At 34.5% G+C, this 25324-nt stretch overlaps 1 protein-coding gene across 4 annotated transcripts in view; it reads left to right on the top strand.

Annotated features, from left to right (window-relative positions):
• LOC144971248 (neprilysin-1-like) overlaps nucleotides 1-25324 on the top strand; it is a 124237-nt gene that overhangs the window by 34237 nt on the left and 64676 nt on the right. For 3 of the 4 annotated variants that reach the window (XM_078911811.1, XM_078911812.1, XM_078911813.1), the window contains exon 2: nucleotides 19017-19377. The exons of the other annotated variant lie outside the window; for it this stretch is intronic. In XM_078911811.1, coding sequence (XP_078767937.1) covers nucleotides 19271-19377 — 107 coding nt within the window. In that variant the 5' untranslated portion in view covers nucleotides 19017-19270. The remainder of the gene's footprint in view (nucleotides 1-19016; nucleotides 19378-25324) is intronic. 4 annotated transcript variants of the gene reach the window in all.

The raw sequence follows: 25324 nt of genomic DNA, 5'->3' as shown, positions 1-25324 counted from the left end.
ACCAATAAATTCTATTTCATAGTGTACACGTATCATTAAGTATGTTGCCTTGGATGAGGGTATCAAGTTTAACATAGCTGTAACAAAATAACTTACCAAGAAATAATATGTAATGGTAAATCCAAAATGATATTGCTAAACTGAAGTTGTCGCTATCCAAAATGTAAAAAATAAAAAGAAGTTGAAAAAAATTGAGATTGAAGTCTTTTAGCAGACCAAGCAAAAATATAACATATTTAACCGTTATATTATTCACAATATTTTATGGCCAATTTGACCAAATTCAAATCTGTACTTATATTTTTAGACCTTTAAAAACAAGAATGGAATTCACGCATTTTAGGTCATTACGGATTTTTTTTTTTAAAGTTCGGATTACCTGGCCTGCTTCAGAACATTGAAGTTCATTGGGCAGGAGTTTATCCCATTTTTTTTTTTTTTTTTTTTTTTTTTTTTTTTTTTTATTTTTTTTTTGTCGTGTCAAAATGAACTAAAACGATTGCTTGTTATAGTGTATTTGGATAGTCACTAGACAGTTGGAAGCAGATTTTGCCATATCTAAGAACATAATAGTGTGGAGCCCGGGATGACCGAGGCCACGGGCACCGGGTTGGACCTCCATTAGTCACATATCGGGCGAGCAGCTCAGGTGGCTCGCTTAGGCTCCATACCAGGGATGGTCTCGTGACGGTCAACCGGGATTTACACGTTTGCCCTCGATTTGTCTCAAGCCCCCTCACCGTGTCAAGGTTGGAAACCCATGAATGTCATCAGCGACATGCCGAACACTTCCTCCCTGAGGCTGGGATACGCGGACGACTGCGCACTCGTTACTCAAAGTAAAGTGTGGACCCGTCTCGAGAGCGTACTAAGCGAGGACGTCACAAGACTCAAATCCTACTTCGACAAGTGGTACCTGCTGAAGATGAACACTTCAAAAACCGTGACCACTGTATTCCACCTATGCAGTGGCTGGCACACCCGTAAACTGAACGTCCTCGTCGGGGAGCAGCCACTCCCATATGAGCCGCATCCAAAATATTTAGGGGTGACGCAGGACCGCAGCCATACCTATCTGGTGCATCTCGAAGGAGTTGCTGGAAGATAGAGAAACGCAACAATCTTCTGAGGAAGCTGGCGGAATCAACTTGGGGATCTAACCAAGCGCTCCTGAGGACGTCCGCCTTGGAACTATACTATCCCACCGCGGAGTATTGCGCTCCAGTGTGGGGTAGAAGCAGGAACGTTGAGAAGGTAATGTTAACCTTCGCAAGTCAATGCACATAGTGTCATGAACGCTGGCAACAACGCCTATATTATCTGTATTGACTTTCATTTTATTTGTTTAATGTTGTGGTGACGAAGGGTTTGTACCGAAGTCTGTATTGTTCCCATCTGTAGACTCTCCATTATCACTATTTCTGTAGCATACTAATAGTGAAAATTTTTGACGAAACCATTAGAAGCTGACAGAACCAACAACTGGATCATTGTTGGTTTGTCAAGGATGGGGTGGGGAGGGGGGGGGGTTATGGGTCAGTTAAAAAAAACCCCAAAAAAACCTCGACTGTTCCTGGATCGCAAAAGTTCCTAACTGATGCTACAGCTTTACCACTGAGAGTAGTTATAAGGACCGAATGATATAGAAGCTTTGGATTTCCCCCTTATCCACGCCGTCAACGGTTGTGTACCCAGATGATAAAGAATCCAAAAAGGCAACTTCATTTATTGTCTTTGTGGATGTTGTAATTTAACTTTATCAATGTTCAACATTTTCTAATGTTTGTAATAATGATTCGATCCCATGCATTTTGAATTGACTCATTTAAAAACATAAAGAGCAAAAACAAAAACAAAAATAACAGAATAAAAGTATCAATGATTGGAACAATAATCTCTTTACAAAATTACAGAAAGCGATCGATAAAGGATTGCCTGAAAAAGAATGTAAAGTTAACAATCGCGGGCTGCGACAGAATACTTTCACCTTTATATTTTGTTAAGCAAGACGTTATTTTATTAATGAATCCAGTGATAGTCACAGCCATTTGGTCTTTGTTTCGTGCCCAAAAGATACCGAGTTCGACTCAACGCCAGTGAAGTGTTTTGTGACTTAAAGCAGCTCACCTTACTCTTCATTTTGGGGCGCTGCACTCCGCTGTGGCTTACTCAAGTCTTCTGTTTGAATAAACCCTAAAAACAAGTTTCCTCTTCGGGATGAATGAATTTAATGAATATAAGGAATTAAGGTATTACAAAGAGAATTTTTATAATTTCTATTTCATTGACGTTTAATACCGACTTAAAACTTCAACCCGGGGTTGAGTTTGCTCAAGAGAAAAACCCCCGAAGACCAGCTGGCCCTTAAAAATGTGACACAGTGTGTAGATTTTAATAGGACCGTGAGAAGCCTCGAATCCACCATCTTACAAACAACGGACATTCCTATAGCAAACAAGTCATTTGTCATTAGCCCTGGGTCAGACGCCATGCTATTCTTGACGTGCAGCTGTGAGGGAGTGACATGAATGTTCGAGATTTACATTGTCAGGACTCTATACCTGATATGTTAATGTCTCGTGTCCACTACATAAACTGTCAGATATGCAGCTATCATTGGAAACACATTTATAACGTGACAAACATAGAAACAAGCAAAATGCGGCCTTTTTATTTCCATGATGATTAAGTGTGTAATTAGTAGTTAATGTAAATTGTAGTGTTATTTTACAAAATGGTATGAAGTATTACGCATTAACGTTTTTGTTTTTGTTGGCTGAATTAGGATTTTGAGCGCTAAACGTTGCTTGGTTAGTCTTTTATTATTTTTAAAGCTTCTATATTCATTTTTGTATATTACGTTTTACAGCGTCTCGCAGCTTAGACTTCAAAATATTTACAACATATGTCTGTACTTTGAAGATCCAAGCTTTGAGGAGAGAGATTATGATCTTAACTCACACGAAGTTTGATTTCCAGTCAGCTCTGATCCATTTGACGATCTTACTGACACCCAATATTATGACAATTTCAGAAAACTTCTGCTAACTCATACTAGCATTGTGAAATATAACGAATATGGCCTCTTCGGATATATACCCTATATTGACTGAAAAGGTAGCGGTTACAGTAAACGGGGATTAAATATCTTGTCTAAATAATATCATTTTATCTATACATTTTTGAAATCTGGATTATTAATTAAACAATCATTGTACAGCATTTCTTAAAACAACGTTCATAAAAGTTATGGTTTCAAGAGATGCTCAAAATCAGGTGTTTAAACAAACGTCTTAATGTCAAATTTTAATATGCTTGAAGTGTTGACAATTTCTCTTATGAGGAGATCTTGTTTGTTGCTTAAACAAAAAATTTAAAAGCCCACAGGAGTCTGTCTTGATGACTGAAACAATATTTGAACCCCAGGCATTTATTCATCTTCCTTCTGTTTGTGGTTTATTTTGATCTCAAAATTTAAAAATGAGACAAGACTCTCTCTCTCTCTCTCTCTCTCTCTCTCTCTCTATCTATCTATCTATCTATATATATATATATATATATATATATATATATATATATATATATATTATATATATATCTATCTATCTATCTATCTATCTATCTATCTCTCTCTCTCTCTCTCTCTCTCTCTCTCTCTCTCACCATGAGCCTTGATTAGCACATACACTAGAGACGGAACTCAAGGGCTACACATTTTGGCCTTACATTAATAAAGTTATTTTGTATAACGGGATAGAATAAGAGGTTAGCCCCGAGAGTGATAAGAGATATCATTTGATCAGTAACACATAATATATTATCCTCCAACAGTCATCTGCGTCAAAAAATTCTTTTAGATGTTACTAAGCAATATCTCTAAAAATATGCTTTATACGCTCCATTATACAAAATGTATTTCATTGTATGTCACGTTATTTCCTCCTATCAGAATGGTGCATACAAAATACTGAAATTATGTTGTTTGTGTGTCGCTGCTTTAGAATTAAATAATCACATATTATTACATAGATACGTTAGATTTAGCCATTCATTTCTCCGTTTGTTACATCCGCACGTAATCCTATACAATTTCTTTAGAAGAAGACGTCTAGATTGACTTAATTGTGATACAATTTCGGTTGTTAAAATACCACGGATCTTGATTTAGTAGAAGGTTTACAAAGAACTCAGTGTGGAAATTTACGATCAGATTTGATTCGAATCCATTCAGTTGGAAAAGTGGTTCCAAATTATTACATCCATGCAAGTGTAAAGAAGGCTGTTATATAATCGGTTAGATTTTATTCAAAAGAAATTTGCTTGACAAAAAAATATTCTGAATCGCGGATGACGGTGGACATTAAAGTGAACCTTATGAATACAAAAGTGATTAAGCAAAAAATCTCATTAGCTATTTTTCTTCACACTTCGTCTCAAAGCGTTATATGTTTGAACTAGAACATAAGAAATACTGAAAGATTTTTACAATGTGAAAAAATGCATCTATTCTCCACCATGGCGAATTGAAATTAGCCCAAAGTGTCATATTTGGGGCTGAAAATTAAATGTCAACTACCTAGCTCATCCTGATATAATAGCGATTTGACGTGGGTCACAATTAACAATAAAAATGCTTGTAAAATAATCTCATTGAAGGCTTAAGACAGGTCAAAATATTTTGGTTCTCCGTAAATTGGTCTACAGCTCAGATATAAAGCAATAAGATGTCAACTATATGAGAGATCTCAACATTCTATTTCACAAGAGATACTCATTACGTTAATTGTGACCGTAACAGGACTAAGAGTGGTTGCAATGTTAGTGATAGCAGTTTGTAGCCGTAGTATAATATAATGGTAGTAATAATAATAAATAATAATAATAATAATACACATTTATATAGCGCTCATTCTCGTGTAAAACACAAGCTCTGGGCACTTTACAATATAAATATCAATTTTAAATGAAAAAAAAAATAATAATAATAATTCATAGCCAAATCAAGGATTCATAGAGTCAATAAAAACAAATACAGTAAAAATGTATCTTGAGAATCTTTTTAAAGGAAGGTAAAGACTTGCACTCCCTCAGACCACGTGGTAGTTCATTCCAAATCTTGGGGCCGAAACAAGCAAACGATCTATCACCAAATTTTGTTCTTGATCTTTTTTTCCGAAATTTTCGTTTGGTCATTACATTAGTAGTAGTAGTAGTAGTAGTAGTAGTAGTAGTAGTAGTAGTAGTAGTAGTAGTAGTAGTAGTAGTAGTAGTAGTAGTAAAAGCAGTATTATTAGTAGCAATAGTAGTAGTAGTATTAAAAAAGCAGTAATATTAGTTGCAGTCATAGTAATAATAGTAGTAGTAGTAGTAGTAGTAGTAGTAGTAGTAGTAGTAGTAGTAGTAGTAGTAGTAAAAGCAGTATTATTAGTAGCAATAGTAGTAGTAGTATTAAAAAAGCAGTAATATTAGTTGCAGTCATAGTAATAGTAGTAGTAGTAGTAGTAGTAGTAGTAGTTGTTGTTGTTGTTGTAGTTGTAGTAGTCGTCGTCGTCATAGTAGTAGTAGTAGTAGTAGTAGTAGTAGTAGTAGTAGTAGTAGTAGTAGTAGTAGTAGTAGTAGTAGTAGTAGTAGTAGTAGTAGTAGTAGTAGTAGTAGTAGTAGTAGTAGTATATCCATTGATTGTATTATTTTTAAACATTATGTGTATCTTACTTGCTTCTTTTGCCTTCTGATTAAATTCCCAATAAAAATAAATTTATTTATCTCCGTTTTAAAGTTCTTACTTATCCGAACCAGCGACCACCTGAGCTCTAGCCCTTCGGTCTCCGTTTTAAAGTTCAAAATTGTCTGTTTTAGCGTTTGGACGAGTTCTATACCATTTCTGTTCCATTTTAATTAGTCTGCCTAAACCTCATGGCTATTTTTTAAAAATTATTTATAGATCCTCCTGTTTTCTTTTTCTTAAAATTGTCCAACGAATAAAGCGCAAAGAGACAGAGACCAGAGAGAGAGAGAGAGAGAGAGAGAGAGAGAGAGAGAGAGAGAGAGAGAGAGAGAGAGAGAGAGAGAGAGAGAGAGAGAGAGAGGGGGAGAGGGAGAAAGAGAGAGAGAGAGAGAGAGAGAGAGAGAGAGAGAGAGAGAGAGATAGATAGATAGATAGATAGATAGATAGATAGAGAATTAAAGAAATGTTCTGTTTTGCTTTCAGTTTGTTTATGGTATATTGATCCCATAACGGGTGAACACATTCATGATGCGATTTCTTGGCATCACCGACTCATCAAACCGTATGACAAATGAACCGCGACCAACGTTTCGGATTAAGACCCCTTTTAATCCTGAAATTATAATACTACGACATTGTCAATGTGTCAATAGCGAAAAAGAATGTCTTAATCACGTCATGTTAAATTTACTGTGGAAATAATTAACTGTTTTCTGACGATAGTTTACGGCTTACTAGGTCAAGGGAAGTAATTGCGCAGGAGAAAGTGAATACCGATAAAATCTGTGTTGATTGGCAAGGAAGAAATCTCGTGTTGTCAAATTCGTTTGTAGAAATTTTGAATATATGCCCTGTTTGTATATAAATATTCTGATAATGTGATTTTTTAAATCGATGTTTCCAGTGTTTTTGGATATATCTAACTTAAACTTCATAATTAATTTGAAGATTACCAGTATAATTCTACTCGTGGATAGGACTTCCTAGAAAATTCACATCACCAGCTAATTTTAGCTAGAGTAACTAAAGAAAATACGAATATTTTAGGGTGCCAGTGACGATATAAATAAAATGAAAGAGTACATGTGACTCACGTGTATTGAAATCATGCAAAACAAACCTTGCACTTCGTCCGGGGACATATTAAAAACACGCAGAATGATTTTAAAATCCTCTATAAAGAATGAAAGAAATGCGGAACAGTATATATATATATATATATATATATATATATATATATATATATATATATATATAATATATATAATATGTAGAGAACGAGCGAGAGAGAGAGAGAGAGAGAGAGAGAGAGAGAGAGAGAGTACCTTCCTATTAATTTCATTATGTTAATGTGATTTTTACTCTCATCATGTTCTTGCATGTTTTGTCTGTCTCTGTCCTGGAGTGAGCTAAGGACAGAAACGTCTTTTTTTGGTATTATTTCAACATAATATGTTAATCACATAAGTTACTTCATGTTTTCTTTACAAGAGAATTCCACTTTGATTAGATCTTATATCCTTCACAGTTTATTTAACGAGATCTGTTTCCAGTCCTCTGCTCCTACTCCTCATTCTTTTCTTCGTCCTTTCCTCAGCATCTTAACTTTTTCCTTAATCTTGACTTTCTCTCATGTTTCTCCTTCAAATTCTTATTTTCCCAGATTACAATATAATGCGTTCTGTCTTGTTTTGACTGTGAGTGAAACATTATTTGAAAATCTAAATTTATAATATACAACAGAATTACAAAAGAGAAAAATCATTAACAAACGAACAAACAAACAAAAAGCACAAAAACAAAAAAAAACCCAAAAAACCCCCGTAAAAACACAAAAATCAAACGACAAACAAAAAAAAAATATTTTCAAGTAATACAAAACAAAACAAATCTTATAATGGCTTTATATTACAACCAACCAGGATTTTTGGTCTGAAATTACAGAAAAATCCAGCTAATTTTAGACAGATAGTACCATTGGGATGATGATGGGGATAATGATTTTATTATTATTATTATTATTATTATTATTATTATTATTATTATTATTATTATTATTATTGTTGTTGTTGTTGTTGTTGTTGTTGTCACCCTTATTATTATTATCAGTATTACTATCATTATTATTATTATTATTATTATTATTATTATTATTATTATTATTATTATTATTATTATTATTATATTATTATTATTATTATTATTATTATTATTATTATATTATTATTATTATTATATTATTATTATTATTATTATCATCATCATCATCATCATCATTATCATTGTACGATTATTATTTTAATTTTTTTTTTTTATTGGACAATATTACATTTTTGTACCATTATCTCCTTATATAAACATTCGCGTTCTCTAATTGAATTGCGACTGAATTTATTCAATAGCTTATGGACTTTTAAAGAATCTGCTCGCTTTAAAATTTCTTGAAGAAGTACTGTTAATTGGACGTTACAAGGAGTAAGTGTTTTGTTCTTAAAATGTGAAAAGGCGTTTTGTTGCTGTGTTGTAGAGCAGTACCCGAGTAACGGGCATGTACCCTGATTGACCCCAAGTATGTTTTAGAGTACAATATTTGAATGGAAAATCACACATGTGACCTAAAGACCAAGTTAAGGTTTGTTTTCTGTGACCGATTTTACTGACAAAAAGAGATGAGAAACCATGTTAGAGCTATTCGTGAGTAAATTATCTTTTTACGGACATGCCGAACAAACAATAGAAACAGTGGGTTGGTTTACTATAATATTACTGTCTTTATGAAATTATAAATATCTTAAGTGCTTTTTTTAGAAAGTTCTTCTCCTTTGATTCAATGCAAACTACTTGAATTCAAATTGATTTAATCAATTTAAATCTTAAAATTCTTTGTTTATTTTTCACTTGGTGGAACAGCATTTGTTAAGTGCGTTGGTGCAAATCTCCTTATTATGATTTTTTAAAAACTCGCTTTAAAAGTCCAATATTTTCAGCTTTCACGTTTGTACAAACACGTCATTACACCTGGAAGATTGAGTGAGAACATTCCCGGGTAAGGTAGATGAAAATAAACCCACTCGGTAAATCCTTTAACTCACGGTAGAACGTGACTTTTAAAAATCATTGCCTTATTTACTTGACCGGCGGGAGACGGAAGCCGTATCATACATGATCAAGAAGTTGAACAAACTCAAATTGAAATTATAGTTATAATATAATTAAATGAGATGGCGATTTTCATAGACCCTCTTTCTCTAGACATTTGTGTGGTGATCTGGTAAAACCCGTCGGATGTCGAAAAAAAAAAACGGCAGAGACACTATTTGGAAAAATGTAGTTTGAAACTCAATTAGGGTCGAAGTTATACACATTTTGAAGGGAGGGGGCCAAAAAAATTTTAAACCGGGAAAATCTCTTTTAAAGGTAAGACATTCATATTTATTACGCTTTGATAGAAGAGCTCAGACAAAAAAATATATCTTAAGCTTCAAATTGTAAAATCTTTTTGTGAGAAATGTAGAAATGTAGGACAATAAGAACGATGAAGTGGAAAAACAAAAATCATGCAGGTAACGATTTTTCACCTATATTCCCTCGTATCTCAAATCTAGCTCTTGCGACATCCGACGGGTTTTACACATTTGTCCTGATAGATAACACAATTAAAAGCACGTGCAGAACACCAATGTATTTTGTAAAGTGTAAAATGAACATGTATTTATTCAAAGGCCTGGTAATTTAAATTGTTACAGGCTCATTGATGTAATGGATATTTTATACTCTCAAATCACCGCAAAATATTGCTCATTACAACCTGTAAAAGTGCAAGCTTTATCCACTCAGTCATCCACCGCCCCCACCCACTAGTGCGGGGCGGTCCTTGGCAAGCTTAAGGACCACGGTCCTACGGTCCTTGGGAAATGAAGACCGCAAGGACCGGTCCTAGGACCGGTCCTTTTCGACATTGAACATTCCTGAGAGACTGTTGGAAATTCGAACCGGTTTGACCTTTGAGACCATGGGATCGTTCATTCTTGAACCGTTAAAGACCGCTACACGATGAAAACCGTGGTCTACAGGAGTAAAACACACGGAGTAGTCACACTCATTTCAAATTGTAACCTAATTAGAGAAGAGGGGTGATGCCTTCTTTATTTGCTCACCGTACTTCATTGTTACTTCGATAATTTAAATAAAATTTGAAATTTATCCCCATTAACGGAGATAATGGCATCGCCCAAGGCGTTGATCGAGTTCGTGGCGTTGATACACACACGCAACTCCTACCCCCCCCTCCCCCACACACACACATTAGAGGGCAGCGAGGATTGAAGAGTAAGAGAGAGACGTGAAGTTATAATAAGAGGGGGTGGATGAGGTAATAAGAGGGGTCGATGGTGACTTTTCGCCAGATCTAACAAACTCAGCTACCCATTCATTGCTGAGTAGACAGGGATTCAGAAAAAAATCGACTGCACCCGGGATCGATCTCTGGCCCTTTGCGTATAAAGAGAGTGCTCTATCAACTGAGCTATCGGGGTCCCCAAATATTCTATTGGACTTTTTTAAAATTCAGACGTTATAACTGGGTTTTTTGGAAGGAAGAAACTAATGAAACTCATATTATTTGATTAGTAAAAACACCAAACGAAATTTTAATATTATTGTATTATTTTAAATGACAACACTGCGATAGAAAGGAGTGGTGACAAGAGATGGACAAAAGAAAACAAAAAATCGGATTTGCTACTTGCTAGGTTCGACACACACACACACACACACACACACACACACAAACACACACATCTTTAGTAGTCACATACATTTCAAACAATAACCCATTAGAGAAGAGGGGTCATGCCTTCACCATAGATCATTGTCATTGCGATCATTATGGTGTAGTAAATTTTGAAATTTACCCCGTATAATGGAATCGTCCAAGGCGTGCGCCTCCTGTCCCCCCATCTCACACACGAAAGGGCGGTTTGCGGAGTGGAGGTTGGTGGTCGTCTGCCTGTATGGTCGTCTGTGTTGTTTAGTGTATGGCAAAGGGGGGTGGGTGCATTAATTAAGTGGGATGGGTGGTGATTGGTGGAAGATAGGCAACCGAAGCAACGAATCGCTGGGGAAGTAGTAGGCTATGGCGCGAGACCGTAGGACCGTGGTCCTTGCAAGGACCGCCCCGCACTAGTTGAAAGGTGATAAGAAGTGAGGACCTCCGCCGATCTTCCCCTATGGGACCGGTCTTCGGTTCACAGCTAAAAGACCGTGGGACCGCGGTCCAGACCGGTCTTCAGCGCGGCACTACCACCCACCCTCTCTTCCCCGCAAGATGGTTTTTCGTTGTACTGCAGAGCCATGAATCAGGAATCAATTGTTTGAGCACGTATTGTATTTTTTTTTTTTAAACAATACTAAAGTATGACTGAATATCAAACGTGACATTGCAATGATTGACGAACCCGTTTTCATTTTAAAACTGTTGTGTGTAAAACTTTGTTCATAAAATATGACGCCATAATGGCGCCGGTGATTTAGCGATTAGTCGTCTCGTTTTGTACCAGATTCAAGTGATGTTGGGCGTGGTCAGGGGGTTAGTAGATGAGTGACAAAACTCCAGCCCCTGCGTTGTGTTTATGTCGAGTAAGGCAGTTTATGCATATCACCAACTGGTAGGAGTGAGTACTTGGCTGTAGGCTATGAAAGACAGGAAAAGGACGCATTACAAACGACTTGTACCCTATGAAATAGAAATTTGGCTTAATATGGCTTAGAAGAAATTACTTGAAACACGGACGGCGCACGAGTATTGTAAATCCATAGAACTAGCTCATAACATGTTCATAGTTATGTAATTTGCTTCTTTTCCACGTTCAACCAACTGACTTAGTGTCTTGTACCGACGTGTATTTATATGCAGGTCTGATAGCCCAAATTAATATGGGCTCATTGTTGTAATGGAAACACCCTCAAACGAATGCAAAATTTTGTCCATTAAAACAATGTTTTATCAGGTCCATAATTGAATTCATTTATTGGACCTATTAATTTGTAATTTCTGCATCTGCTTGTCTTGCACCCATGTGCTAGGGAAGATATTTTACAATACGCTAGTAGTATAAATCTCTTCAAACATGGAGTTAATTTAATTTAGTGTGATGACCTACTTAAGATGCCCTCGTTACAACAATGGAACATTGAGAAATGACGCTGAAAAGATTAGGATGTGGGAAAGTAAATATAATCTTTGTCCTGTTAAACTGTGTTGACCTGTGTGGGCTGACCCAGAGCGAGGAGGAAACAAATGAAAAGTTAAATAAATCCCTGCCATGCATTTAAGCTCATGAATAAAGCGGCAAAGGCAAATTCTTTTACTTAGGGTTAATATAATTTTCAAATATAAAATTTCTCGTTTTTTTTTGTTTGCTATTGTACTTGACTATTTGAGCTACTGGTCATCGCACTTGAAATATTTGTATGGACGTCAGACATTTTAAAGCAAAAGTCCGTTTCAACATATTTTAGATTTTATCATAAATTTCAGTGTAACATTAAAAGCTGTAACCTGAAGAAGGTCAAAGGCCGAAACGTTGATAACTTTGTGCTGATCCCTTTTACATGAGGCACATTTACCCCATGTATTTTACTCACCAGTGTAACATTAACATTTACGTTTTTATAGAGCACATTTCAATTAAAATTACGAACAGTGCTTTAAAATAGGTTTAAAATCAATAGTAACTTTTTACATGTGGAACAAGACATGACGCCTGGTGGGTGCCATTACACAATTTGCCGCACATAATCATTTTACACATGGGTATGGTGAGTTTTCACCTAAAATATACTAGATTCTCTTCAAAGTCTATCAGGTCAAACAATATAGATGGCAAACGGAAGATTTTTCTTAAATTCTAAATGATTTCGTTTATCTTAAAAAATATCACAGTAACTCTTTCATTGTCTTAATTTAGTTGACCAAAGCAAGTGATCTGACATTAATCTGCTATTTTCTCTAAGTGAAAAATATCTCAATTAGCCTATGAAATCAAATCGCAGATTTTGTACAGTGGTGGGACAGCAACAAAATAAAAATATAAAATGTATATGCACAATTATATAGCGCATTCTTTAGGACCCACCCTGCTGTGCTCAATGCGCTTCCCAATGATAATGTTATCCATGTCTTCATTTCACACAGTATAACTTGCCTGCGAGATCCCATCTTTTACAACTATTCCTACCATATTATTATGTAACTGCCGTTGGTATATAATATTATATGCTCATTAACATCTGAACCCATGAGGCTGATGTGCTGGAAGGCAAGACAAAATTGGCCATTTCAAGCGTAGACGGAACTGAATTTCAAGCATCTACAAGATTTTCTTTTTAAAACAATCACTCACAAGGTAAAAACTCACCATACAAAGACTTTTTGTCACAGATTTTCTCGTATCCCACTTTCGTGAATGATATTTAATATTATTCTTTTGACCGCTAGCATTGTTATAAAGACCGCTAGGATTTAATTGGGTAAAATTTTGTTCACGCGCATGAAGCCATTGTCAACATTTGCTTATTATCCCATATCAATGGGAACTGTTGTGTTGTCTCGCTACGTTAATTCTATCATGTAGTATCCCCCCCCCCCCCCCCCCCCACCCCTTTCAAAGAGCTGTATCATCGGTGTATATATAAAGGCGGATGGTGTCCATTTTCACCATTTTATACTGATTTTATAGCCTGTGTGATTTTTTGTTTGAAATGAAGGTGTTTTATTAGATTAAATAAATCCAACCAAAATATTACTACCCCGCATATCGTTGTCCGTCCACGCCTTTCGTTTACTGTTATGAAATTAAGACGCTTTACAAAGAATCAGATAAAATTGGGGCCGTTCGTCTTAAAATGGTATTATGTTGGATTTGACCTGTTGCTGAAAATTCAAATTTAGCTTAGAATATAAAGTTTGGATTAAAATAAATGCAATCGCTTTGGTGAATGCGTTTTCTTTCTTAAAATGTATTTTTTAATAGCAAAAGATAAAGATTAAAACAAATATAAAAAGAAAATATATTTATACTTCTTAGTATTTTAATTTTGAGCTAAATTCTCTTAATCTGGTTAAGTCAGAAACAATACCGGATTGATGCGATTGGTCACAATTAGTTTTGCAATTCGCTCAAATAGAACCTTAGTTCATTCTGGTCCGAATTTGTTTACTTAAAACATCTATGAGTGAAGACATTCCATGACTTCTCAAATGTTCTTGAACTTAAAGAGTTCTTAGAATTCTCAGTCGTAAGACAAAGTTCATGTCATCGCAATTGATAGATGTTACATTTTGGGCCTAAATGAAAAAAAGTTGTTTCATCACAGAGAATACCAAAGTTTGCGTTTTATAATTGACCGATGTGTGTACACTGTGTCCGAGGTGCGGAATAGTTCTCAATTATTTTATACTGATACTAAGTGTCACTTATTGATGGTGCTTTATCAATGTGTAAGCTGCTATACACCCGTAACAGTGATTAATTTTACCAGAAGTGCATACAGTTATTTTACTTGTGTTTCTCCGAATTCTGATTGCATGTTGAGAGTGATTAGATATTTGAGTTTCTCGCAGTGAAAGAAATCGTAGTAAAGGTATTCCGTTCCGCCTAAGACATTTTTCTCATGAAGTATAATATTTTAATATCAATTTTGTAATTTTGGCTAGTACATCTTTATTTTTAATATCAATAAATGTGTAGGATGTTTAGATGTGTGAGCTTCTTGCAGTGAAAGAAACAGCAGTTTTAGGTTTACAGTTTCGCCTAAGAATGTTTTTCTCATGAAATGGAATCTTTTTAATCAAATTTGTCATTTTGGCTAGGATACCTTAATTTTGAATATCAATAAATGACCCTAAAATTGTTAGAAAGTCTCAATCCAGAAACTTCTTTCTTCTGGGCCTTTTTATTTTTGGTGCATTTTAAGGGTCAATTCAATCACTGAAGAAAATGTTTTCTGACTAAAATAAATCCGATGTTTTATGGGAGTAGTGCCTTTTATCTAATTTTTCATTTCTTTTTTTTTTTCATTTTTACGGTCTTCAATTGAAGAATAGATAGAAACAATAATGATAATGATAGTAATAATAATAATAATAATAATAATAATAATAATAATAATAATAATAATAATAATAATAATAATAATAATAATAATAATAATAATAATAACAACAACAACAATAATAAAGAGAGAAATAAAGAAGGAAGAAAGAAAGAAAGAGAGAGAGAGAGAGAGAGAGAGAGAGAGAGAGAGAGAGAGAGAGAGAGAGAGAGAGATTGAGAGAGAGAAATAAATATCGTCCATAAAAGTTTATTATGTAGGATCTTTACATCATTTCCATTTAATGGGGGAATTTGCGTTTTTTCACTTCAAGTAAACTTTATTCTATTGTAAATCCATGAAAAATATCGTAATAACAACAAATGATCTATAATCACATCAGACATGCTCTGTGGTATATGATTTGCAGCAATTTACCACCTCAAATATTATGTGACATAAACAATTGTATTGACTGCAACGTTATGTCGATAAATTAATATTTTTTTGTTGTAACACTATAAGAAAACAATTTGTTGTGCTGCAAATATGTTTTCTCTGTCAGTCGATTTGATTGTCTTATCAGTCTCTCTCTCTCTCTCTCTCTCTCTCTCTCTCTCTCTCTCTCTCTCTCTCTCTGTGTCTCTCATGATCACACACAAACCACAAACACACTTACACCATCTCTTAACCACGCATACTGACATTACACATAAAGTCTATGTCTCATCTCTTTCTTTCTAATTTGTTCTTTCCTTCCGAGTTGTCCTTCCACTCTCCTTCTTACTCTCTGTCGAATAAGACGCGTTGAAAGTAAACAAATTATTTAATGGACAAATATAATAATTAAAATCGGTCAATCAACCAAATAATTTGTTACTTATCTGTCTACTCTATCTATCTATCTATTTATCTATCTATCTATCTATCTATCTATCTATCTATCTATCTATCTATCTATCTATCTATCTATCTATCTTAATATATATATATATATATATATATATATATATATATATATATACAGTTTATCTATCTATCTATCTACCTATCTATCTACAGTGGCGGTTCTAGCCTATTTACAGTGGTGGGGCAAAGAGGATTCGGTCATATATATATATATATATATATATATATATATATATATATATATATATATATATATATATATATGATATATATTTTTTATTTTTTATTTTTTTGTTTTTGTTTTTTTAATAAAAAAATTTTTTGATTTTTTTTTCGCCTTTAAACAAAAAATATTTCAACCACCAATAATCACATTCACAATGAAATGACAATACCAGTAGATTTTAATTCTTCCAAACGTAATCAAAAATGAATCACGAAAGAGAATACAACTAAAAAATAAAGCGACGAGACATAATGCGACAACACCTTGACAATACAAGTCCATTTCCTTCACTCGAAAGATTAAAGAGATGCTTTAATCCCTCAACGGCGATATTAATATTGCTTTTACATATTTCTGGTTTTCAGTAGTACGTAGTAACCTTAAAGTTTTCATGGAGAAGCAACAACAGCGATATGACTCGAGTTTCATTCAGAGCTCAAATTGCATAATTTTTACTGCTGTCTTGGTGGTCAGAATGATTGTGCCGGTGGTGGTAGTGGTTGGAATAGTGGTAGCGGTGATGGTGGTGGTGGAGGAGGAGGAGGAAGACGAGGCGGTGAGGGGTAATTATGGTAGTGGTTTTGGTGGTGCTGTTGGTTAGAATGATAGTTGTGGAGACGATGACGGAAATTGTATGATGATGTTGATATTGTTTTTATTGCTATTGTTGTACTTGTTGTTAATATTGTTGTTGTTGTTGTTGTTGTTGTGTTAATGATGATGATGATGATGATGATGATGATGATGATGATTATGATGACAACGACGATGTCGTCGACAATGATGGTTACCATACGATATTACAAAATTTATTCAATCTTAGGCTTTCGCCAATTAATCATACAATTTGATGACCACATACATGAAAGTGGAAAATAATGGCAAATGGGACCAAACAATAAACTGATACCATTAATAACCACCAAAAAAAAATACAACAATAGTAATACCACCAATACGTACAATAATAATAACAATGATAATAATAATAATAATAATAATAATAATAATAATAATAATAATAATAATAATAATAATAATAATAATAATAATAATAATAATAATAATAATAATAATAATAATAATAATAATAATAATAATAATAATAATAATAATAATAATAATAATAATAATAATAATAATAATAATAATAATAATAATAATAATAATAATAATAAAATTACCATCATCATTACTACTACCACCACCGCTACCACTATACCACCATCACCATCATTATTACGTTTCCAATTATTTTTTCTCGTTTTTTAAAATTTGATATCTATCAAAACAGACGAAAATTCCGGTGATTTTTTTAAAGGGTAGTTAAAATATCTACGATTTTATTAGCCCTGAAAACTACGATTTTTATTTTCCTATCTAAAGTAGGCAGGTCTGCTATGACAAGTATCAGTATCAGTTCCATAGTCAAAATAAGACAAACAAAAACAACGTTTATTTAATATTAGGCTTTCGCCAATACTTCATACAATATAATTAAGACAAAATAATGTTACCAATCTCTCCTCATGTATTCGTTTGACTATCGTCACAATAATTACCGTGTTATCTTTGCTCCTTACCCAACCAATCCCTTGCTTCCCGCCTCTTCATCGCGAACCATCTTATGTGTGTATTAGCTTCAGGACGGGCAAGTACGGATCTGCCCACCCTTCCTTTAAAGGTATTTATTTCCTCTATAACTTAGAATTCAACTATCTCCTTACTCAGAAGAGTATTTCTCGTATACTAATTCAATTGTTGAGAAAACCAAAATGGTGGTTGTATTTTATATATTTATTTAGTCGTGACTTTTGAATAAAAGTGTTTTGTTTTATTAGAGGGAATACAATAGAAAATACATTGTTTTGCAAAATTATTTAGTCTGGCAATAAAAATACTGCGGTAATTACTTTAAGAATAATAAAAAAAAAGAATTAACAAATTAATTTGTTAAAAAACAAAACAAAAAACAACAACAAAAAACAACAACAACAACAACAAACAAATAAGAAAACAATTTAAATAAATGAGTTTTGAGAAACACTAAAGAAAACGAGGGGAAAAAAAAGAAATAATTTAAATGGATAAACAAATATATTAAAACAACACAAACTAATACTAAATTGATATAATATTAGTAAATTAATAAATTTAATTCAATACTGGAACCTTCCCAGCACAAGTAAGGCAATAAATAAGAAAAAGTTCGTTTGCCAAAATCTCTATTTAGTGTACACTGGTTAATAAGGTGGGCTCATTTGAATTAGCCCGACCTAGTACTAGAGAGGCCAGACAGCAAAATCACCGTCAGGCGACGTGACGATGAGATGACGATGTGGGCGGAGTGGAGTGGAGTGGTGGGGGGGGGGGGGGGTGATAAAAAGAACAGGAGCGCATCCTGGTTTATGCATTACGGGGTGCATGGTGATTCGCAATCTATCAAAGATACACACAAATTGATTTCAGTACGAAGTATCAAGTTTAAGTAGTAACTTTTGAAATTATCTAATTTAAATTTGATTATTTCGGACCTGGTAATACAGCATATAACTTGAAAAAACAGGCTGGTATTTGCCCACCCTGCCCATTATTACCAGCCGTCCCTGTCTATCTATCTATCTATTTATCTACCCATCTATCCATCTATCTATATATCTATCTATCTATCTTTCTATCTACCTATCCATCTATCTGTCTATCTATCCATCCATCTATCGATCTATCGTTCTATCTAAATCCAACCCTCCATCGATCAATCCAATCAATCCATACATCTATAATTCAACACTTAGTTCTATACTTTATTGGGGTCCAATCCCAACTCTATATCCCCCCCCCCCCCCCCACTTTCCACCTCCTTGCTAACCACCAAATCGCTCAGACGGCATACAAAATAATATGCACTTACCGAACTGCATTAACACCCCCCCCCCCCCCCCCCCTCCCCTCTTCTTCTCACCCAACTTCTCTTTTCTGCAACCATCTCATATTCCGTATTAGTATTATTCCACACCCTACTCACAATAACAATGATAGTTTATCTTTTACATTCTTGTGTAGATATATCTAGTAATTTTCGCAGAAAATGACAACAAACACTCTTGTGAACTTTGAGCAAAAAAATATTCTTTTATTTCACCATGGAATATCATTCTTATGATGTGCTATTTGACAGTGTGATATAAAATTGATAAAACAATGTTGGTGACGAATCTATACCTGGTCTGATTTCAAATCCGAGTGCCCTATAAAGTGTATTGTAAATAATAATAAAAATAATAGCATAATAATATTTATACCGGTGTCTTAGCATAATGAGTAGTAAACATATAATAATGGAGTCCAGATCTCAGGAAGAGGAGGAGGATGAATGGCTCGATGAAAACAGTCAAATTAATGGAAAGAGTCAAACAGGAGTAAGGTGAGAATTTATTGAAGTTGTATATGTTTTGCATGCTTTTATATGCTTCTAATCTCATATTATGTCTATAGTGTATGCTTTGTGACTTACGTCCAGTGTTGGCATTTTTTATGGGTGATTTATCTTCTTCTTCTTCTTCTTCTTCTTCTTCTTCTTCTTCTTCTTCTTCTGCTTCTTCTTCTTCTTCTTCTTCTTCTTCTTCTTCTTCTTCTTCTTCTTCTTCTTCTTCTTCTTCTTCTTCTTCTTCTTCTTCTTCTTCTTCTCTCTCTTTCTTATTCTTCTTCCTACTACTACTACTACTACTACTACTACTACTACTACTACTACTACTACTACTACTACTACTACTACTACTACTATTACTACTACTACTACTACTACTACTACTACTACTACTACTACTACTACTACTTCTTCCTCTTCTTCTTCTTGTTCTTCTTGTTCTTCTTCTCTTTTGTCGTTGTCGCCTTCCTCTTCTTCGTCTTCTTTCTATTTTTCTTCTTTTTTCTCTTCCTCTTAACCCTCCTCATCCTCCTCTTTCTTCTCTTCCTCTTTTTCGCCTTCATCTTCGCCTTCATCCTCTTCATACAGACTGTCTGACAGTCAGACAAATACAGACGATGGACCCACCAAAGATAAAAAGATAAATTGTAGAACTTCTCTAATAGTCCATGGAGCACATTTCAAACATTTCTTGAAAGCTAAAATAACAGGTAAGATGGCAGTCGACATTACTTGGAGGAATATCAAACATTTTTTTTTTAAATGGGCAGTCCAGCCTATCTTTAATTGACTTCATTGGACTTTGATGTTTTGATATCTCTTTTAGACAATTTAGTCCTCTATAGATAGTATGCGCTTGGCTAAGAAGTTCACAACATTGCCATCCGGAATTATAACGGACCAACACACAAAACTATGAGTAACCATGAACGTTTATTGTCTGGTTGATTTTATGGTTTGGTTCACAAACTGAACACCCTAAGGCTAGTATTGGTATAACTAGGAGTTTACAACACATCTCTTTTGATTGACTTTGGAAAGCTTGACGTCTTTCGTTGGAGAAACGGCACTTGCCTTCTTCGATAGATAATTTGTCTTGACTTTTTTCAGTCAGTGAAAATAATTTTTTTTAAAACAAATCTTGCGTGGTCAGAATCCATCTGTTTTGTTTCATTATTCGAGGGGCTATAAAGTCATTAGTTTGATTATGAATTAATAACGACAAAAAGAAATCTATAGCCTGAGACAGAGATTGATTTTTCTTGACACGTTGGGAATCGCCTTATTCAAACTTTATCAAATGGAATATATGTTTCTTGACAAAATTAAAAATAGGTGTGGATCCGTTACTCATTGTTGTTATTTTTATTATTATTATTATTATTATTATTATTATTATTATTATTATTATTATTATTATTATTATTATTATTATTATTATTATTATTATTATTATTATTATTATTTATTATTATTATTATTATTATTATTATTATTATCATTATTACCATCATCATCATCATCATCATCATCATCATCATCATCATTTTCTTCTTCTTCTTCTTCTTCTTCTTCTTCTTCTACTACACCTTTTTCTTCTTCGTTTTCTTCGCTATGTCAAAAATGTTATGTCTGATAAACCAACTACATTTCATTTTAAAAGATATTTACAATAGAAATTGATGGAATGATGAAGTATGACATAATGAGTTTTTATGCTTGAGAATATTATTATGTAAAAAGTGCTAACAAACAACGAAAAAGATCAGGGCTGTCAAATTCCGGTGCCCCATGTTGTAGGCGATTTCAAAGTCTAATTGAGGATGGATAGAAGGAAGCAAAGGCGGTGTTTATCGTGATGTGAGAATCACTATTCACTATCCTCTCGTCGATGCGGAGACATTTTAATAGCTAATTTCATTACATTTTGTTAGACATTTCCACAACAAGTCATTTTACGGATTCTTTGTCTTTAGTGTTTCATGGTATAGTAGATAATTGAAGGCAAGAGATTTCATTTTTTACATATTGTAATGATTATCAACAGGCTAAGGAATAAGATTAACCCCGAAATCGCAGAAGAACAATATGGATTCCAACCTGACAGAGGGACAAGGAACGCAATATACCTCCTCCGTGTTTTAAGTGAAAGAGCTATACAGGTTCAGACCCCACTATACCTCTGTTTTGTCGACTACAAAAAAGCTTTTGATAGAGTACGCCACGAAGAAATACTAAAACAACTGCACTCCATTGGCGCTGATGAGAAAGACCTCAGACTCATGCAAACATTATACTACACCCAGCAGGCATCTATCAAAATCGGAAACTCTACAGGAAATTCCATTCCTATTAAGAAAGGAGTCCGTCAAGGGTGTGTTGCCTCACCAGATCTGTTTAATCTATACCAAGAAACAATCATGAGGGGCATAAATAATATGGAGGGAATAAAAGTAGGAGGTCACAACATAAATAATATAAGATACGCAGACGATACGGTACTCATTGCAACATCAGAAATCCAACTTCAAAAGATTGTTGACAAAGTGGTAGTAGATAGTGAAGCCAAAGGAATGGAAGTGAATATCACCAAAACAGAATGCATGGTAATACAGAAGAACCCCAAAAACAACAACACCTGCAATATAACGATTCACGGCGAGCAGCTTACCAACGTAGAAAGTTTTAAATACCTAGGTTCAATAGTGACAACAGATGGAAGATGTAACCGAGACATACGAGCAAGAATAACTCAAGCCAAACAGGCCTTCATGGACCTGGGAAACATTTTGAAAAACAAACAGATGTCGTTCGGGATTAGATTCCGAGTCTTGAAGTGCTACGTGTGGCCAATCTTGTTCTACGGATGCGAAAGCTGGACTACAAATGCAGAAACACAAAAGAACATTGAAGCTTTTGAAATGTGGTGCTTGAGAAGGATGCAGAGAATATCGTATACCGCACACAAAACGAACGAAGAAGTGCTAAAACAAACATACCAACAAAGGAAACTAATGCCCTTAATAGTGGATCGACAACTATCCTTTTTCGGACACATAGTAAGGAAAGATAAGAATGAATACCTGGCAAGTTGTGGAAAAATACCTGGTAAACGCGCCCGGGGGAGACAAAGAAAAACACTCATAGACCAACTGAAGGGCTTCACCAACCTAACAATCCAAGAGCTGTTTGAAAAAGCAAGAGACAGGGAGGAATGGAGAGAGATAATTCATGCAGTATCCGAAGCCTGGACCAGGCATGGAACCTAGAAGAAGAAGAAGAAGAATGATTATATTATGTTACCTTAAGAAAGAGATATTTCCATCAAAAACATTTTTTGAAATCGCAACGTGCTTTCATTTATATTTGAACTGAATCCAGATTTCAAATATTTCTAACCATGATTTGCAAGTAAATGGTACATGATTGTCTTGATTTGCCTTGGGAGAGGTGTCTCCAAACGCTCAACCTTTTTCTGTTTTCAACTACCAATACTCTCTCATCAGTTTGTCGAATATTCTTGAAATAATATATCCTCTGACTTTCACTTCTTTGAGGTTTTCAACATTCCTCATTATAATTTAATTGTAAGGATGGAAATGATATTGGGACATTACACAACATTGCCGCACCCCTCTCCAGATCGACTCAAAGTGTTAGTATCACTATTGGTCCTTGTTGTAGCGGATTGCTTTCAATATATCTTCCGAACAATACGCAAGACTTCTCCATCTATGTTCAATTGATTGAGCAGCCTCGATAATTCTTGGTGTTTCACCTTGTCAAATGCCTTGGCATAATCAATAAAACATATTTCATTTCTATGCTTCTCTTCTATCAAACATTAAAGTATTATATTTGCATTTCTCGTATCTTTATCTATGTATCTGCAATTTCTGGTCTTATTTTATCTTATTTCTCATTCTTGCATAAGGATTCTTATGCGGATTTTTGTTTCACGACTCATAAGGCTAATTGTTCTGTGTATTTCACATTCAATGGCACCTTGTTTCTTAGGGAGAGAATGAAAATTCATTTGCTCATTTCTTTTGGTATTTTTCCTGTGCCATACATTGTTTCTAATGTCGGTGGTCTTTTCTATTCACCGATCTCCAAGAGCTTGGAAGGTTTCGATTGGCAAATTGTCTGGCCCATTTGCCCTTCTGTTTGAGTTTTAATTCCTTGATCATCAATCCACATATTTAGATCACATGTGAATAACTTGATCTTTATATATCAAGATTGATCCATTCTACCTTTTTGTTTAGAAAAGAACGTTTAATTCGTAATCGTTTTATTAGAGAGAGAGAGAGAGAGAGAGAGAGAGAGAGAGAGAGAGAGAGAGAGAGAGAGAGAGAAGGAGAGAGAGAGAGAGAGAGAGAGAGAGACTTAAAAGACTAGAGGTAGTTAAATCCGTATAATATTTCCATTTTTTTAAAAACGAGGTTGTGCTTCAATTTTGGATGGATCTATCTATCTTTAAAATATCACAGTGAAAATAATCTGACGCAGATGAAAGCTGCGAAAATCGTTTCGTTGCTTTTTAGAGAGGTCGTCTTTTTAGAGGTACTTTATATATTTAAAAGCACAAAGGTTAATGCATGTTTTCAATTACAATGATAAAAAAAATCAAATTTTGCATTGAGATTTTGCATTTGAATGTAATAAGATATATGGATTAAAGAGGGAAAAAAGTAGTTGTCACCAACAAAAAGACAGATGTGTAACGTTAACCTTACATTTGTAAGAATATGGAGAGAACTTATCAGTAAATTGGTAATAGACGTCTATAACACAATGAAATGTGACGCCAATCGCAATTCTATTCATAAAACCCAGAATTACGTTACCACCGAGTGGTAATGTTCTCAGCATAACTTGATGGGCGTTCCTTCACTCCCTATAGGTTTGTCTTCTCTCCTATTACTTCCCCTTGACTGCATCACTCTCGTGATATTTTATATATTCAATCAGCTATTGTTCTTATTCTAATAGATGTTTTTACACAGCACGCCATAAGGCGTAACGAGTGTGTATCACATAATCAACTCATTAAAACGTAGGTGAAACCCCCTCGTTTGCAGTTAAACATGAGTTTATATATAAGACAATATCCACTAAATGTGTTCAAAACGCGTCACAATGCATTGGGGCCCAAGCCAAGAGCAACGCTCAACACGTAGGACGGGAGATGTCGACTACAAGGCGCCATGTGAAAGAATATCAGTAAAGAGCCGTTTCCGAGGACTCCAATATATTTTGCCTTCATTGGGACTCTAACCAGGGACTTTAAGTCAATATCTAGTTACGTACCGTAAAACCTTACATTTTTAACAAATCAATGTAAAGAGTTTTATTGATGCTATGCGTTTAGCTAAAAAACTCACAACATTCGCCATCTGGCTATAACGTACCTACTCACAAAACTATATGTATGCCCTATTCTCATAAGTGGAATTTTTTTAATGTTTTTGTGATACGGTTTATGCCCTTTTTGGGAAAAGTGGGATCTCAATGAGAATAAACCATCAGTTTATAATGGTACCTCCGTGACTGCCTGGGAAGCTATTAAAATGAATAAATTGTACTATAGTCAGTTAGTATGAGTCCTGGGTTATTTAATCAACATAGACCACTTACACCTTTCAAAATTACGCCAGTTTATTAAAACTCGTTAAATGAACATTTCAATGGTTCGATTTTCTCTCAAAAATAAAAGAAACAGTATTATTTTGCCTTTGTCATCGACCGATAACCGTGGACCGACGAGCCATAGCCAACTTTAGTAATTGCCTATCACATGAAGCAATCAACCTGACATATCCTGAGAATCATTCACAATTATAACAAAGACGATTGAAAAAAAAATGCTTTGTGTCGTCAAGTGTGATGATGCAGCTTCTTCATCAATGTGTCAAAAATTGTGATAAATACTCACTAATTG

Source organism: Berghia stephanieae, chromosome 4 (genome assembly GCF_034508935.2).
Source record: "Berghia stephanieae isolate SIO BIC M18660-M18661 chromosome 4, UCSD_Bste_1.3, whole genome shotgun sequence".
Classification (NCBI taxonomy): Eukaryota; Metazoa; Mollusca; class Gastropoda; order Nudibranchia; family Aeolidiidae; genus Berghia; species Berghia stephanieae.
This window is presented reverse-complemented; position numbering and strand designations above follow the sequence as displayed.